Genomic DNA, 17334 nt, shown 5'->3' on the forward strand with positions numbered 1-17334 from the left:
TCATGCGCAGCTGGCCTGGATAGCTTCAGCGTTAACAAACCAAGCCGCAATCCAAGTTATTTCGGATGATCCTGCAGAGAACACAGTGAAGTTGGAGCCAGTCGGGGGCCAGAACCCAGCAGCTCCCCTCGGTCAGGCCCGCGCCAGCCCCACGATGCTGCCAGCGGGGCTCTGCTGCCCGCGCTCCTCCAGCGGCTTCCCCCGCGCTCCCCTCAGCTCGTTCACATGAGCTCAGCCTCATGTTTTTCCACCAAAATTCAGAGGGATAGCCCTGGTCTCCAGGTTACCAAAAACCGAAACACAAGGAAACTAATGAAATTTCCCTGACCGCAGCAGCATGAAACCAGTGAGTTTCCCACAGCTTCATCAGGCAGAGCCGCTGACCCCTGTCCCTGGGAACACAAGCCTTCTGGCAAGCCGGCAGGCACCGACCAACATCCCCCTTCCTGCAGCTCGCCCGTCCCCAGCTGGGCTCCCCGTGAGCCGGTGGCTGCGTGGTGCCTGCAGAGCCGTGTCGTGCCCTGCTCCACACCACGGCCCCAGCCCTCGCAGCCCAGCTGGGCGCCGCTGCGTCCCCCCACTGTGCTCCCGCGGGCACCCAGCTGCAGCCAGCAGCGTCTCGGATGAAGCACCAGTGCCGCTCAGCAGTGAGCAGGAAAACAGACCGTGACCAGCACTAATGAAAGTTTAATCACGATGTGGCAGCGGGAGGTGACGGTGAGCCTGGGGCCACAGCTCTGATGGGCGAGCAGGGAGCCGGGCACCCTGGGCACCCCAGGGCGCAGGCAGCGCTGGATGAGATCTGCAACAAAATTTCAGATCTAAACAAATGGAGAGAAATCTTTCATTTCCGTGGGTAAGGTTTTTGTCCCCCTTCATTATCACATATTTTAAATTCCAGACTTTTTGTAACATTAAGTTATATTTCATCACAAGACTTATGCGAATGCAGAAAAGGTCTTCAGGTGCTTAGTAACGCGAGTGCAACAGCTTTTCCTCCTCTTCTCTTCTGGAGTTCTTCTCCAGCTAGTCTCCTGTTTCTTAATGCATTAACAATGCCTCTATTTTATTTTTTGATTTATATTTTATTTTTCAGTTTGGAAATCAGTACTACTACTCATCAGGTAAGCATTTCTCTAAAAGATAACATTTTGTACTTGTCTACCAGTTTTTGCAACTGTTTTGCCACGTTATCCTATTGAAGAAATTACTCATCTGAGTGTGCACTACAACAAACAGCCTTTATAGAGACTTATTTCTTGTGCTCCTTTTCTAAGAAACATGCATTTTCTTCAGGTATTTAAAGGGATGTTTTCCGGATCTGAATCAAAATAGCAAAGTATTTCAACATAAATTGACCTTTCTGTCTAAACATAACAGTTTTCATGGTCAATGGTCAATTTTAGAAGACAGGGAAGAAAAAAAAAAAAGATAATGAGTGACGAACATAAAATACAAGTATTCGGAGAACCTATTCCATCCTTAGGTTGACAAGCACTGAAGCTTATTTTCTGAAATTCGGACAACCACAACATTCTTCTTCTACACTATAATCATTTGCTTGTGTGGGAGTTATTTTTAACAATTAGTTAAAGTTAGTTGGAAGTGAAATATACAAATGCACATTTATCTATCTAACAGAAATATATCTAAGCCTCACACCCTCATCAGTTTATACATAGCATAACAACTTAGGAGCATAAAATTGATATTTGAGAGTAAATATCACGCACCTTTAAAACAAACAATTTGTAACTAAAAATTGACCGTGTTTACCCAGGCCTGATTTAAGCAGAAATATCCCCAGTTGCTGTTAGCCTGTTAGTGTTGAAGGGGGCTGTAAAGGAAAACCTGGCTGCGCAGGGCCCATCCCCACAGCCAGCAGTGGAATGTGGTGGACGGCAGAGCCGAAAGCAGCGCGCTGCGGCGGTGGCGGGGAAGGAGGCGAGCAGGGGGTGAGCACACGGGGCACGGGTAGTGTGGGGACTGGCGGGGTGAGGGGACGAAGCTGCTGCCACCAGGCACCGTGGGCAGTCCTGCTGCTGCCCCTCAGCCCCATGTGCCATCATTTGTGCTTGTGCTGGGGGCTGGAAACCCTGGGAGCGCGCCAGGAGCCAGCCGTCTCCGAACACCTGCCCCTCTCTCCCTTCCTCCAGGGACGCCCGGGCTGCAGGACAGACGGAGGGCACGGACCAGGTGGTGCCGGAGGGACCCCACAGCCTCGCTGCCCACCCGCGGTGCCCCGGCCTCCCCCGGCCTCCCCCAGGCGGGGCGGCCAGCCCCTCTCGCTGGGCATGGCGACGGTGAGCAGGGCTGCTGAGCCGGGCGCGGGCCGGCCTTCGTCCCCCTGACACAGGGCCCGGGAGCCTCCTCCAGAGCTGGTCTCGCCGGGCTGAGAGCTGCAGCCTGCGGCTATCGGTTACAGAAGCACATCATCGTAGTTACTTATTTATGGGACTTTTAAAGAACACGGCTGTAACACAACCTCAAAACCAACATACTATACTTCACGTTAGACAATAGGTCCAATGGCAAGGCACACAATGTCCCTGCTTCTTGGTGTGTTCCTAGGGAATAGCCTCAGAACAGAAGGCAGAAATTCAGGAGAGCAGTAGGATGTTTTTCTGCTTGCCCACATGGCTGGTCTCCAGAGCATCAGTGCTTGGTGCTGGCTGTCCCTGGGCTTTTACCAAGGGGCTTTACCAAAAGCTCGGCGGGTTTTCTGCAGGGGGAAGGCAGAGGGGTCCCCAGTGCCAACCTTGCCACCTGTGACCTCCAATACAAAACCCATCACCTGTCACTGTGACACAAACATAATAAAAAGCTCAACAGCTTGAAAAGCCTGGAGAGGGCTGCCGGGCTGAGCACACCTCCGAAAAAGGTCCCATCCTGAAGAGATGTGGGCACAGAACTGCCCTTAGGGTCAGCTTCACGGGATTCCACCCGAGCCCCCACTCACAAATCACGTGGATCAGGGCAAACAACTTGCGTGTTCAGGGATGTGTGCCTAGTGTTTTTGCTCTGAGGCTGCAGATCCTGCAGGAGCTGCACCCGGCACCTCTCCATCCGCAGGGGCTGCGGAAGGTGCTGTTCGGAGACGCGTCCCGTGTCTTCAGCCGTGACTGGGCACAAGCGCACTTCAGGTTTCGCGAGCCACACTCTGACCTGGCCTACGCTCTGGAGGCAGACAAGGTAACACTCCAGTGCTGCGGCTTCGCCTCGGGTCAGCCCACGGGATGTGGCAGCCAGAGGTGCGCATGCGTGCACCCGTATACCTGCAGACCTGCACACACCCCTCCTGCACCTGCTCTGGTGACACATGGTGGAAATACTGGAGCAGATTTCAGTGGAACAGCTATTCTGATCCAGCAGCGTGCTGCAGGCACAGTCTCAAAATACCGCAGCACTAAATGCATCCAGGGACAAGCAGAGGGTTGCTGAGGGTGGGCACGTACAGGTGTACTCGCCCATTTATTTGGGGCAATAGTCAGCCACTACTTACTGCCCCACCTGGAAATGAAATAGGTGAATTTATCTGCATTTTATCTTACTAAAATAGGGTGGTTGTATTCTTCCTTATTTGCCATCATAATACTGCCCCCCAAAGAAGCAGCAGACCAAGATACACACTTAAAATTGCAAATACTGTTGACCTGCCAGGAGGTTAAAATGCTTTTCACAAGGGCAGGTGAGGCTCCCTGAGGTCCAAGAACACTTGAGTGCAGTGAAGAAGGCAGATCTGCCTTCGGCAGCAGGCAGGGCCCTGCATGCGGCCCCCCGTCAGCTGGAGCCGTGCTCCTGCCAGCCCCTGGTCCCTTTGCCACGAGGCGGAGGAGAGGAGGCAGAGCCCATGGTGCTGACCCTGGCCCCTTCTCTGGGGCTGGGACCCCCGCCTCGCCAGGATGCACACAGGCATCCTCCCTGCATGAACACAGTAACAGGGCCACCACGGGCTCTTCTTGCATAGAGACTTCTTATTTTTAGGCACATAACATCTTTTTCAACTTACGTTTCTATTTATCTCAGAAGTCAGCAGCCATCCTGAATTACCAGGGAGAAAAGAAACACTACTCCCCTTGATGCTGGCAGCAGGATGGCTCAGACGGTCAGAATGCTGCAATTTCCAGAAGACCTGCACGGCTCAGCTTGTTTGGGCTCATTAGCACTGGCAAGTGTTTGCTTTCTGTTTCTAGGGGGGAACGAGAGCCGTTCTGATGGCTGTACAAGGGAACATCATTAAATATCTGCTCTTCGTAAGAAACACAGAATATACTCACCTGGAAAGGTAAGCAGATGAGCCTTCCTGGGGAAATACAAAAACTGTTTCCTTGCATTATTAGAACTAATACAACTAGCACCTGCCTCCAAGTTTTACCAGGTGAGAACTAACTTCAGGGCTGCAGCTACAGACGGGGACTTGCACCCTGCCGGAACGCTGTACCTGGCTCCCAGGCAAGGATTTTCCCACCAAACCTTTGCTGCTGCAGCAATGGTGCTTGTTTCCTCGGCACAACCTCCGGTGCTGTGGTCGCAGCTGGGCACCCTGCAGCACTCGGACGGTCCCTGTGCTGCTGGAAACGCCGGGGGCAATGGGCACAGCTGCAGGCTCGGCTCCCTTCCTGAATGCCCTCCTGCCTTTACAGGTCTGCTCCTTAGGGCAGTGTGGGCCTGACTCAGGATATTCAGGCAGGACAGGGCCTCTGGGGGCTTGGCTGTGAGCGGGACCACTCCAACCTGAGGGTGTGGGGACTCTCCGCATCCTCGAGGACAGGCACACAGCCAGCAGGCACCTGAAGGGGACATGGAGCAATGGGGACACAGACCCCCTGCTGCCACTGCCCCCAGCTGCCTGCCGCACTCTGCTCTGTCCTGCTCTGCCCTGCTCTGCAGATTGTGCAAAATAAGCCAAAAGGAGCAAGGAGAGGCCCTGGCTGCAGCCCTGGCAGACAGCCTCTGGGCAGCAGGAGAAGGTCAGGAAGCCATCGTCTGCCTTATCTCAGCAGCCTCCCACTTCGTCCCTACCGCAGACTACAAAGCAGACAACTTCACTGAACGGGTGAGTATGAAAACACGTTCTGTAAACAATTTTTTTTTAAGATATTTGGCCTGAAGATTTCAGAAGAAAAAAATCTCATAAACCTGTTCCCTAACTTGCGACGCATCACAAATTATAAGCACACAGGTCCCACATCCCAGCTGGAGCTTGGAAGATGTTTCTGTCACCTCATGAAGGCTTTAGGTGAATCCAGGGGCTGTAATTCTTTTTCATTAAAGACTGACTTTTTTTCTGGAACAAAAAAAAAAAAAAAAAGTTGACTTAAAGCCCTTCCTTTGACTATTTGCAAAAACCTGAACTCCACAGTTGAGGAGTGGTCAGAGTAGTTTCTTGTGTTAGTCTTTCATTCGTCTGAAGGAAACACTGAATTAAAAAGCTCTGCTTCTTGACATAATGTCTCTTTTTTGGTTTCTCACCTTATGCTTTTGCCCTACAGATTCAGCTGTTTAACTTTTTTGAGAAAGCAGCAGCTCAGAAATTTATCTTCGACCATATAAATTGTGTACGTATGGAATACTTGCTTTATTCTGAGTTATTTTTTGCTTGCACCTGATCTCTCACGCAGAAGTGGACCTTGCAGAGCTCAATAGCAGGGCCTTCAGCAGGATAGCCAGGCTGTTAGCCCCAGTTGTTTAGGGAGTTCTGTTTTTGTTTTTTTTTTTTACTATGGGAAACAATCCCACTGCCACTGCAGTCACTGGAACCTCACCACAGATGCTAGGTAAACAGGGTAACATTTTGTACGTTATTCAAATTAGTTTCTTGCACCTTTAGAAAAAAAAAAAAAAAAAAAAAAAAAAACAGAAAAACACGTACAAAAATAGGTTAGTCAAGAAATGGACTTTTTTTTTTTTTTCGCTTGGTCCTGTTCAACAGAATTAGTAGCAAAGCCAAAGCCTCCCCACATTAATACCATATTCATTTGGCTCATTATATTTATCTAGGGTTGATTTAAGCAGAGGAATTGTTTTAATTAAGCATCACATATGTGCCATACTTCCTTCCCTGTGATTACTTTTTTCTTTTTCCAGTTCAAAAGCGAAGGAAGTAAGGGACTGATCCTGTTTTTATACAGTTTACTTTTCTCTAGGACACTGGAAAGGTATGTTTCATTTTTTTAATAATTTTCTTCTAGTTTAGTTACATTTTATGAAATAGTCTTTTTCTTATTTTAGTTAAATGCCCACTCTTAGACTAATGAGGAGAAGCAACAGTCAGAGGAATGTAGAGCTACTGGCTGAGTTTTGAGGAAAAAGAGGCTGATATTGTACGTTAATGTGTGTCCTTCTTGTGCCTACACGTCCAGGAGCAGGCAGGAGGGAGCAGCATAGAGGCAATGTGCCTGGCTGCACACACAGGAAGAACAATGCACTGTACCAAATCAGGAGTTATTCTACCAGTAGCCATAATCATAGTTACAGCTGATTAAACTTAAACACGAAAATCACAAAAAGTTTATTTAAACACAGAAAAATACATCAGCATAACTTTATTAGCAAAGGAAGCTGATACAGTCTTTCTACAACCAATGTAATTGCATTTGTGTAAAGATGCTATAGAGAGATACAGAGGCATAGGTGCACCAGCGATTCATACTAATGTGACACTGTTGGCTATTTAGCAAAAAAATTGCAGTGCTACTTCAAATAGTTATATTCAGGTTAAACTTGGGTGTAACTGAGGCACTGACTGAAATCTCTGTTCCATTCTGCAGAAGGTTTGAATCCGACCCTCGCTTTGAATTTTAACAGAAATAGGCCTGAAATGCGAGAGCTCAGGAGGAACGTAAAATTCCTGTAGTAGGACACTACTGCTGTGCTCAAAAAAAGAAAAATAAATGACTCTGTGAAATTTCTTTCTGTTTTCCTTATTAGTCAGACATGATGTATAAAGCTCCAGTCACTGACCTGGACATTACATATTTTGTGATATTTTGTGATATTGGCGATATTTTGTGTCTGGTTGCACAGGGTCCAAAAAGATTTAGGTGGCATGACAGCTCATCTGTTAGAATTCAGTTGTGGAAATGTCATCTGCACACAGGTAAGGTCAGCCTAACTTTCCAAGTGTTTTTATCATTGTTATTCCTCCTATGTTTGATTTTCGAAAACACCCCCACCTGTTAATCACCTAAAATAATCGTAAGGCAACATTTGCTGTAGACGTTACCCGTGACCTGCCGGCGGTGCCATTGGAAGGCTGTTGGGCAGGCAGGGGTCCCGCGGCCGCCCCGCGCTGTGCGGGGCCAGGGCCCGGGGCCAGGCTCCCAGCGCCTCCCCTCGCGCTGCTCCAGCCTGACCGCGGCCCTCTCCTGCAGCCACTGCTCCAGGTCGTCCTGGCGGGCAGCGCGTGCCCCGGCCGCCGCTGCGAGGTGGGCTTCCTGCGCTGGAGCCGGGGGGAAGCCGGGCACCGCCTGTCCCCGGTGAGCCCTGTGCACCCCATCCCCAAAACCACTCCCATCTCCAAACCCTGCTCCCATCCACAAACCCTGCTCCCATCCCCAATCCCATTCCCATCCCCAAACCCTGCAGCCACCCCTGAAGCCGCACCCATCCCCAAACCTGCTCCCATCCCCAAACCCTGCTCCCATCCCCAAAACCCACTCCCATCCCCAATCTACTCCCATCCCCAAACCCGCTCCCATTCCCAAACCCCGGCCAGCTCAGGGGGCCTGCAGCTGGGCAACAAGGGCTGCCTTGGCTCCTGCTCATCCTGCGTGGCAATGAGGATGAGCAGGCAGCAGCGCTGCAAGGCAATCCATACCTAGAGCAGTGTAACTGAGCTCCCAGGGAGCTCTGACGATGCTGAGCACCTGCTGACAGTGAAAGCAGACCTGAACTGCCTGTTCCACCTCTAGGTTGGAAGCGTGCTGAAAACCCCTAAATTTCCTATCTGGCTGTGCAGCATCAACGGGATGCACAGCGTCCTCTTCAGCACCAACAGGCTGCTCTTGTCCGACTGGAAGATGGAGCATGTTTTTCATCTGTACTTCTACAACGGGCAGCGAGGGCAGACGAGAACAGCCCACCTCACAGTAGGTGAGCACTCAGCCTAACCCCAGGGGGCACCGAGCTGCAGGTGTCACATACAGGCGTGCATGGAGCTGTGTATGCATAGTGCTGCGTGTATCTGCTTACATACACAACCCAACGGAGCAGTGTACGTGCACTGGTACAGACATATGCATACAGCACGTGTTTGCGTTTCCCTGCCCAAGAGCAAGGTGCTGCCAGGCGCCCCTGAAGCCTCACACGCCCCGGGCAGTGTGGGTTGCTCCTCGCAGCTCCGAGCGGCGCACTCAGGAAGGGCGTTCCGTGCTCCCCAAGCACTGCGCAGTCACCTCCACTTCCTGAACACCCAGCCCTTCAGCTCTCCTTTCACTATGGCATTTAAAAACAAAAAACGTGAAAAACATCACACTGAAGGCTGAGCCTGCAGGAAAAAGGGGTGAAGCGAGATTCACTGTCACAGTACGCAGCATGGCCGCAGAGAAGGCTGCGTGCACCTGTGCAGAACTGCAACCTGCAAACATGCTGCAGGGCAGTGCTTCCACAGGCTCCCCCCCCCACCAGGTGGGCAGCCCACCTGCAGCAGCTCAGCTCTTTTGTTTTTAACCTTTTTTAAAAAATTTGTTTGGTTTTTTTGTGTTGTTTTTTTTTTTTTTTCGGGGGGGGGGCGGATGACCCAGTGGGTTAGGTGTTTTTTAACTGCATTTCCTTTCCAGACACTCACTCCCATCACTGGGAAGAGGGCCGCTGTGCAGACACAAGCAGCCCAGGGAAGAGGTCTCCGTCTCTAGAGATGGCAATCAGGACCAGGTGGCCAGGTGCGGCTGTCAGCTGGAACGGGACGGATCCCTTCTTCTGAGGCATGCCAGCGTCTCCCCCTCCTGCCACAGAGCACTGCGGTCTGAAGGGGAAAGGGTGCTGCCACCAGCAAAACCACGCGCGGACGCCGAGCGGACGCCCTGCTGAGCGGGGCATCACACCTGCTCTGAAAGCCTGCACCAGTGGTGAGCAATCACTGGCAATGACACCTCCTTGCACACGATTTTTGGGTGGTGGGATGCAGTCTGCTTCTCACTAAAGTTGGCAGAGGAAAGAAAAGAGCATGGCAACATGATTTCCTTCCAGACGGAGATGTTAAAAAAAAAAAAAAAAAAAAGGAAGTGCTGTGAATGTGCTGAACACAGTGAAAACGAAAACAATATTGAGTGTTGACAATACTGTGTGCATCAAATTTATTTAATCCAGTGTAGGTAACTAGTTTATCTGGTTGCAACAAGAAAGATTTTCTCCCAGCTCTCCCAGCTGTGACTTGTGTATGTGGATCGCTCTCTTCTGCTCTCAGTAGCAGGCAGAGCCCAGACCCCCTGCAGGACTCGTGGGGTCCTGGCACCCTGAGGCAGCCTGGCCGAGGCAGGCAGGGTGCACCGCTGCTCGCACGCACTGACTGCTTTCCACTTCCTTTTTTAGACGTTGCCCAAAAAAGATCTGTTAGTCATACCAAAATGTGTGTTGCTAATGACAACTGTACTGAGAACAATAAACCTTTCTGCAAGTGATCCCGAAATTTAGACTCTTAGCTGACAAAAGAGAAGAGGAAAAAAAAAAGAAAGAGAGAGAGAGGGTCCATAACGAGCCAGAAATGCCTCTGGGACAGGAGAGGAGCCTGCTGGTTAGCAAGCTAACGTGGGAGCCGCACTTGTCCTTGCTCCCTTCATAGAACCATAGAAACACAGAATGGCTCGGGTTGGAAGGGATTAAAGCCCCTTTAGTTCCAACCCCCTGCCAACAGCACCTGGAGCAGTTTGCCAGGGCGATGAAGCAGAGCCTGCTGCTGCCTTGCTCCCAACACCCCGAGGTGACCGTCACTGCCTGGTGCAGCCTGCACGCTCCCGCTCCAGAGGTAAGCCGGGTCTGCGCGGCCCCTGCAAGCCACCCCTCGCCGTGATCGTGCTGGGGGATGCTGGGCACGGGCTGGGACCTGGGGCATCAGGAGCAGGTCCCGGCCCCAGCCTCTGCCCCCCGCCCCCACAGCGCTGCGTCCTGTGCACGCAGGAACACAGGTGCAGAAATGCATGCGTGATTTCTAAAGAAAGAAAAAAAGCAGAAACCATGCTTCACCAGACTGATGAAACACACTTGCTGCCTCCCTCGGGCTTTCATCCTTCTTCCCCCACATTTCTATGTCTTTTTATAACTGCAGTGCAAGGCTAAATTCAACATGCTAATTCCCCTCAATGAGAACTAAGTTCTTGCTCATTTCTATTAGTTAAACTTGGCTGGAAAAAAAAATAGGTGAGGGATGGGAGAATTCAGCAGCTCTGACACCTCAGAAAGCTCTGTACTTGTGACGGTGAGCACAGCTACAGATTTTTGTTTCTAGTCCAGAAATTTATTTGCAGAAGACAAATAAACCTCTCTCACACCCCACATGCTCAGGAGCGTTGTCACGCACTGAAACACAGGAGTATTTGGGGGGGGCAGGGACTACCTGAGAAACTGCTTAACATATTGGCAAGAAATGCAGGACACAAATCCAGACATGCAGATGAAACTCATGCCACAATTTGGCACCTTGCATGAGTCAATCTCAAAGAGACAACAAATATGGGAGCCCCTGAAAGCTCACGGACAAGGTGCAGGACTTTGCCTCCAAGAGACCAGGACACGGAGGAAGAAATGGGATTACTTGTGTGAAATGGCTCCCGAGTGCCACACAGGGCCTCCCGAGGGACCCTTTCTTTCATTTTTGTCTTTTTCAGAGTGCTTAGAGCCTGACTGTACATGAGGTGCAGATTTTTTAAATTGAAATTGAAAAGCCAGTAACCTACACATGAAATAAGAAATGCGTGTCCACATCCGCAGAGATGCTGCTTCAGCAATGCGGTGCGGCCACCTCCACCCCATGCAGCACCCTGCCCCTGGGCCGCCCCACTGCCCCATTCTCATCAGCGGCTCCTTTCTCCATTTTTCCTGGCTTTATAAAGCATTGTTTTGCTGGAAACAGTCACTGCAAGGGCTTAGACCCAGCATCCTGCTGCGCCAGTGGATGCCTCGTACTTTTCTGGCACTTGCCCTGTCAGCTCAGCCGACATGCGCCTTCCCACCCGCCCCAAGCAGAAGAACAGACTCTGTTCAGGGTATATTTAAACCAGACAACCATCTTCTCAAAGATGTTTTGTACATTATTTATTTAACAGGAGGCTTTGGAGTGCTAAAAATAAAAATAAAAGTGGAAAAGCCACATTCTAACATGTAAATATACATATACAAAAATAATGTATTTTAAAATTACTCAGTATTGGGGAAAAAAAATCTTTGTATAAACATCCACACCATTCCAGTCTATTTGTGAAAAGGCTCTTAGTTTTTCTCTTCCCTGTGCCACAGAATACACAACAAACCATAAAACAAGCAAGAGGATTCTTCCCCCAAGACCGTAGGAATATCCTAGCCTTGTTTTCACCCCCAGCTGTGGAATCAATTTCCTCGATAATACTTCTGCTGCAGACAGCCAAGCCGTGGGCTGCGGGAGCCTGGAGGAACTCTCCAAAGCCAATTCCAGCTCCCACAGTGCCTCTGAAAGACCACGGTATTTCCATGAGATAACCTGGTCATGGGCAAGTGATGGCAGAATCTGTGCCACAGATCTACTAAAATTTAATCCAGTGAACAAATTAAAACACAAGCATGGAGCATCAGCATGCACAGACGGTGCCTAAATTAACTCACAGAGGCCATTGTAAAATTATTCTGCAGTGGTCTTAAGTATTTTGGGATTTCCAAACAGCACACTTCAGACAGACTTTTACCATTATTTGTTCAGTCAGGTCTACACCCTCCTTCTGCTCCACCGCTGATCGGCGGCGGCGCGGTGGGACCGGCCACAAGCGGGCTGGCTGCAGCTGGGCGCTTCCAGCACACCGCAGCCACCCCTCGCACCACAACTGGGAGCTGCCAGCCTCGTCTGGGGGTTTAAACTATCAGTGGCTTTGATTACGGAAGCATTTTAATAGCAATGCAAATGGACCTTAAATAGCATCGTCCAGGTTCTGAGTCTAACACGCACGTTACATACATGTGCTCTTGAACTAACACACATGAAAATGTAACCCAATGGCTTTTTTTTTTTAATAGACTGCTTCATGAAACATGGCCCTATTCAAAGCCAAATGCAACCATAAACAAACTGGTAAATTCAGTGCACTCAGAAGAAAATCTACAATAAAGATCCACTTCGTGCAGGATTGTGAAAGGGTTCTTATAAGGGCCTAGGTCCAACCAGCAAAATGAAGCACACTTTTTTGATGCGATGAGAGGCAATCTGCCAGTCTTAAAACACTGTTAAAATGCACAAATGTTCCCCAGAGGAAACTGGGGCACCCAGGCAGCTCCGCGGACAGGCGGAGGGGCGAGGCGAGCCGCAGCGCGGCCGCGTGCTCGGGGTGCGCAGCACATGCAGGCCTCCAGACCACAAGGTCCTCACCGGGCTGGCTTGAGGGGAGAGGAACGCTGCTCTCGTCACGCTGGCCCCAGCTGCTCCTCTCTTACAGCTGTTACAGGAACCAGTTGCAGCAGAGAAGGTGCTCGTCTCGTGGTGCTGCGGACAGTACCTCTCGGGGGAAGGACACCTGGGATCTGCAGAGACCCACGTATGCCTTGTGGTGGCTCCAGAAGCCCCCAGCCCCAAATAAACTAAAAATAAACTAAAGCCAAGGATAGAAGAATGGGGTCTTGCTTAATCTCATTGGTGATTTCTAAATAAAACAATCGTTATTATTAAAGCCAGGAATGGAAGAATGGGGGCTTGCTTAACCGCATTAAAAGTAGATATTGCTGTGCCTTTGCTTACTACTGTGCAAATTAACCAAAACAAGGAGTCTCAGGGCCCCTCACAGAGGATGTTTCCTGACAAAAATGGGGAACCTGTCTCAAAAACCAGCTGAGACTGACCTTGTGGTTTGGACAAGAGCCAAGAAGCAGCTGAGTCTGTACAAAGGCAGGGAGGGGGGTCAACTAGCGGTGATGAAGAGTTATCAGCCTTCATCCCCACGACCCCCTGATGACCATCACCAGAAGGCACTGCGCAAGCGCAGATGGGAGGAGTTTATGGAAATGACTTCTTGGAGCTAATTTTAATTCAAATCGGGGATAGGTTATGCATATGTATAGGCGTACTGGGAAACTTCATGCATAGGTAACTCTTTACTGCATATAACCAAGGCAAGTTGCCACGTTGGGGTGTGCAGGCCTTTGGGAGCTATCCCGCATGCGCCTGCTGTCGAAATAAACCACATACCTACTTTATAACTCATTTGCTTTGAGCTGTAGAGTTCTTCCACAAATCAAAACCACAACATGTTTTCACTGTGCTCTAGATGAGATTTCCAGAGGTTTTCTGCCAAGGAGATAGTTCAGTTCCTGACCTTGTGATTTCTTGAGATAAACTTTCCCCTAAATCTCTGTAAGAGGTGCCAGGTTTAACGCCTCTCATCTTTGTGTAAGAAAGGAGGGAGCAGGGAACAGCACATCCACACAATCTGCTCTGCCAGACCTCACCACAGCACCAGAGGCTGGCAGCCTTTAAGAGGAAAAACAGCTTTGTGTTTTTTCACTCAGAAAAGAAAACCCCTTGGGTTTATCCAACTGACAACCACCTTCAGGTCTTCCAAACTGGCTGCTGAACCCAAAGTGCTACACAGGCCAAGGAAGCACACGCACAGCAGCGGGTCACGAAATTCTCACCTGTGACCTCCTCTGCTCGTGGCGCACAGCCTCCTGCCCAACGCTTCCCCCTCCCGTAACCTCGACTCCTCAGTCCTCTTTGCTGATGACATTTTTCACCTTTGTCCTGTGGTGACCCTCCAGCCTGATGCGATTTCTGTAATTATCTAAATGCTCCCAGTGTTTGGACAGGGTTTCCTAAATACTGCAAGAGTGATTGGATTTGAGGTCATCCACACCTGTAACAATATCACGTACAAGGCCACTCTCCGCTTATGTCCGTGTGTTGCTGATGCATACTGAAAACAAAAGCAGCAGCAGGACAGAGAATCACTCTTTCTTCATAGACTCTCTTAACTCATTCTTGGTTTTTTTGCAACTCATCAGCCGCTAATTTAATCCATAAAGAAGCCCTTGTGTCACACCTACAAGTTAGCTTCAGAAATGAATAAATAAGAGTACCCTTCAGTAAGCGTTACGGACCAGGAGCTTGGCATGGTCGAGACAGAAGAGCACAGCCCTGCAGAGAAGCCAGGCACAGGTCGGGCAGGAGGTGGGCTCAGCAGCTCTGCAGCCCAGCCTCGAGGCAGGGCCTCGGGGGCTGCTGGGGGTGCCCGGGGCTTTCTGCAGCCCAGCCCTGAAAGCCCTGGGGATGGACACGGCACAGCCTCTCAGGGCAGGCCAGGGGCAGCCCGGTGCTCGACTGTCCTAACGGTGGAGAAAAATCCTTAAATGTGAACAGGCACCAATAATTCAGGAGAAAACAAGAAAACATAAGTAAAGATAAAAAAATAAAAAAAATTAGAAAATCAGGTACCACAGGAAACTTAATGAAAAATTACCAGAAGATGGTTGACACACTGGGTATCAGTCATCAAAAATGCACGTGTGAGATTTTCCACTTCAAACAGAAAGGCAACACAAGCACAGAACCACTCTTCTGGGGACTTCCACCCATCCCACGCACGCGTAAGTGGTTATTTACATCCTCATACAGGTTTGTTCCAGTCTGGACAGGGTAAGTGTATATATATATATATATATATATATATATATATATACACATATATATACACATATGTGCTACCATTGCTTCCTTTCATAAACTACTGATTTCAGTCAATCCTCTTCTGGTGTTTTTCCCTTTTGTTTGTTTTCTTGGTTGGGTGTTGTTTTGGTGCTTTTTTTTTTTTTGCTTGTTTTTGGGGGGTGGGGAGCTTGTGGTTTGTTTTTGTGTTTTTTGGGGAGGGCGGGAGGGTGGTCAGAAAAGGACTCAGCATACCAGGATGAAGGCTAGAATCTCAGAACCTATTAACCTCAGTTCTCTAACTTCAAAAGAAACACTTATCACCTGTGGCAAAATTTCTGAAGATACAGGGAAACTTACTGAAACCTTATTAACTATAGCCTTTTTCAGTCATATAACTTCAAGAGAAAATGGTACAAGGTTTGAAAATAAAGCATTTCAACTGTACTATGCCTGAATCTATTCAATTTCGCCTCCCCTCTCAGCAGTTAGCTATCAAGAGTATGGCCTTCTGCTGTGAACTCAGTTTTAATCAGAACCAGTTTGTTAATTCATTGGTGAAGATCCTAAGTGTAATTTTATTCCAAGATGCCAAAATACTGTCATTCTTTGCCTGTGATTTTTTTTTAAACTGTTCAGTGTTAACTCCCAAATCCTTCCTCAGTGGTGTCTACTCACCTACATCCTTCCTTAGTGGTGTCTGCTTTCTAAGGCTCCATGGAGAGAAGGCTACCACAGGCTTCATCCAGTGAAGTGCCTATTTAATACCTGTAAGAATTCAGCAAGAATTCAGGTGCATGTTCCCTGGTGAGGTTTACCCTACAATACTGCTAATTTTTATTTTGTGAAGTGCAAGACTTTCCATTATGTCTGAATGCGCTGTGTAAACGATTTCTCAGAATACCAGACAAAGGGAAAACAAACAGCAACAAAAAAAACACTATCACCTGAACTACATACTAAAGGATTTCTTTTTTTTGGTATCTTGGGCTGTGTCATCTTGCAAGGTTTAATGGTACTTCACAAGCAGGAGAGAAAAAAAAAAAAAAAAAAAACAGACCTGATAATAAGGCACGTTCTTTTTAATGAAAGTTGAGAACAGATAGTGCCTTCATTTATATTTTCACAAGGCTGAGAGTCAAGAATGAGTCATGCAGTTGCACATGCTAAAGGAACTTTGATAATAACACCATTTTAGGGAAGTGTTAATAATGCTTGCTGTGGGTATCTCAGAAGAAAGTATTGCTCATTTAAGGACATGAAGAGTCAAGTCACAAGGAGAACTCTTGCAAAAATAATGTATGTAATTTGAACATTTTGCTGACAGGGTAAATAACCTTGTATTACGGCACTCACGGTCATCCAGATCGGTTGTGCTGTTCAGGGGCACTGAAACAGTATTTTGTACAAAAGTTCAGAACTGCATCTAATCCCAGAGCAAGGAGAGCCATGAAATCACAGGAGGCGGATGACCATCAAACTTATACAAAATATGCACATGTAACTACAGCTCTGCCATCTACAAGAAAACACTTATTCTTTCTTCGGTCTTGCTATAAAACAAAAAGGACTTCGGAAGCTTTCTGTCCTGAGACTGTCTTCACTTCTCCAAGGTTTCTAAAACACAGGGTGTTTAGAACATCGCATTTTATATTCAAACTTCTTTTGTCTGGGGAATTAAAATAGCTCAACTTATTTCACCATCTGATCCTCACATATAAAACAGCGCTGCGGAAGAAAGTATTTCACTCTAGGTAACATTTTTAAATAAAGATATCCTTTATTCTTTTTCGCATTTTGACATTACAAGCCTTTCCTAAAGCAATGCATCAAACTGTGCCCAGTTCCCCTAACACTCACACGCACGCTTACGCCTGCCTGAGTAATCTCATTTATGCCGGCCGACTTCGCTTTCTGGATCGTCTGGCTCCCCACACCACTATCCACGCACGCTGGCAGACGCGTTTAGTTCCCCGGGAACCGCTGAGGTTCCGGCACCGGGGCCCTGCAGACAGCGATGCCGTCGCACGCTTCCCACCGCGCTCCCCCACGCGCCACCACCCGATGTCCTGTCCCAGGCCAGCCGCCGCGGCCCCCGTGCGCTTCCCAGCGCGCCCGGGCGCGAGGCGATGCCGCTCGGTGACGGCCCGCCCCGCGGGCAGCTCCGCTCGCGACTCCGCAAGGCTCGCCCGTTACCAGAGCCCCGCTCCGGAGGGCTGCGGGCCGCCCGGGCTCGGGGACGGGCCCGTCACGCGCGGCGGATGCGCGGCGGAGCGGCGGACGGCGGAGCCGCCGGGTGAAGGCAGCGCAGGGGCGGCGGCCCGGCACGCTCCGCCGGAGGAATTTCCGGAGGGCGGCCGAGGCGCGCTCGGCCCCGCTCGGCCCCGCCGCGGCGCGGTGCCCGTGTCCCCGCACAGCAACGCCCGCGGGGCCGGCGGCACCTCGGGGCCGGCGGCCGAGCAGCGCCCGAGTCACGGCCGGGCGGCGGCGGCCGCGCCGAAACCGCCGCGCTTCGCCTCGGG

At 49.7% G+C, this 17334-nt stretch overlaps 1 protein-coding gene and 2 long non-coding RNA genes across 3 annotated transcripts; 2 read left to right on the forward strand and 1 right to left on the reverse strand.

The window, feature by feature from the left end:
• The first annotated feature begins 740 nt into the window (after window positions 1–740).
• Window positions 741–8923, forward strand: MINDY4B (MINDY family member 4B). Its single transcript, XM_035566517.1, has 12 exons — window positions 741–856; window positions 1097–1124; window positions 2157–2303; window positions 3073–3192; window positions 4194–4285; window positions 4891–5056; window positions 5493–5558; window positions 6088–6158; window positions 7027–7099; window positions 7374–7478; window positions 7914–8094; window positions 8781–8923. The coding sequence occupies exons 1-12, from the start codon at window positions 741–743 to the stop codon at window positions 8921–8923; spliced, it is 1308 nt and encodes a 435-aa protein (XP_035422410.1).
• Window positions 8924–9599: 676 nt separating this feature from the next.
• On the forward strand, window positions 9600–13375 carry LOC126913405 (uncharacterized). Its single transcript, XR_007708639.1, has 2 exons — window positions 9600–9964; window positions 12615–13375. It is a non-coding gene; the product is annotated as an uncharacterized LOC126913405 (long non-coding RNA).
• On the reverse strand, window positions 11210–17162 carry LOC118257998 (uncharacterized). Its single transcript, XR_004781758.2, has 3 exons — window positions 16673–17162; window positions 15491–15580; window positions 11210–12699 (listed from the first exon to the last, which is right to left on the reverse strand). It is a non-coding gene; the product is annotated as an uncharacterized LOC118257998 (long non-coding RNA).
• Between the last annotated feature and the right edge of the window lie 172 nt (window positions 17163–17334).

The sequence above is a fragment of the Cygnus atratus genome, chromosome 9, assembly GCF_013377495.2.
Source record: "Cygnus atratus isolate AKBS03 ecotype Queensland, Australia chromosome 9, CAtr_DNAZoo_HiC_assembly, whole genome shotgun sequence".
Taxonomy (NCBI): domain Eukaryota; kingdom Metazoa; phylum Chordata; class Aves; order Anseriformes; family Anatidae; genus Cygnus; species Cygnus atratus.

Coding starts and splice junctions, on each gene's coding strand:
- MINDY4B (XM_035566517.1), top strand. CDS start 741: ATGGGCGAGCAGGGAGCCGGGCACCCTGGGCACCCCAGGGCGCAGGCA. Junction 2,304..3,072: donor TCTCGCTGGGCATGGCGACG/GTGAGCAGGGCT, acceptor CTCCATCCGCAG/GGGCTGCGGAAGGTGCTGTT. Junction 5,559..6,087: donor TCTTCGACCATATAAATTGT/GTACGTATGGAA, acceptor TTCTTTTTCCAG/TTCAAAAGCGAAGGAAGTAA.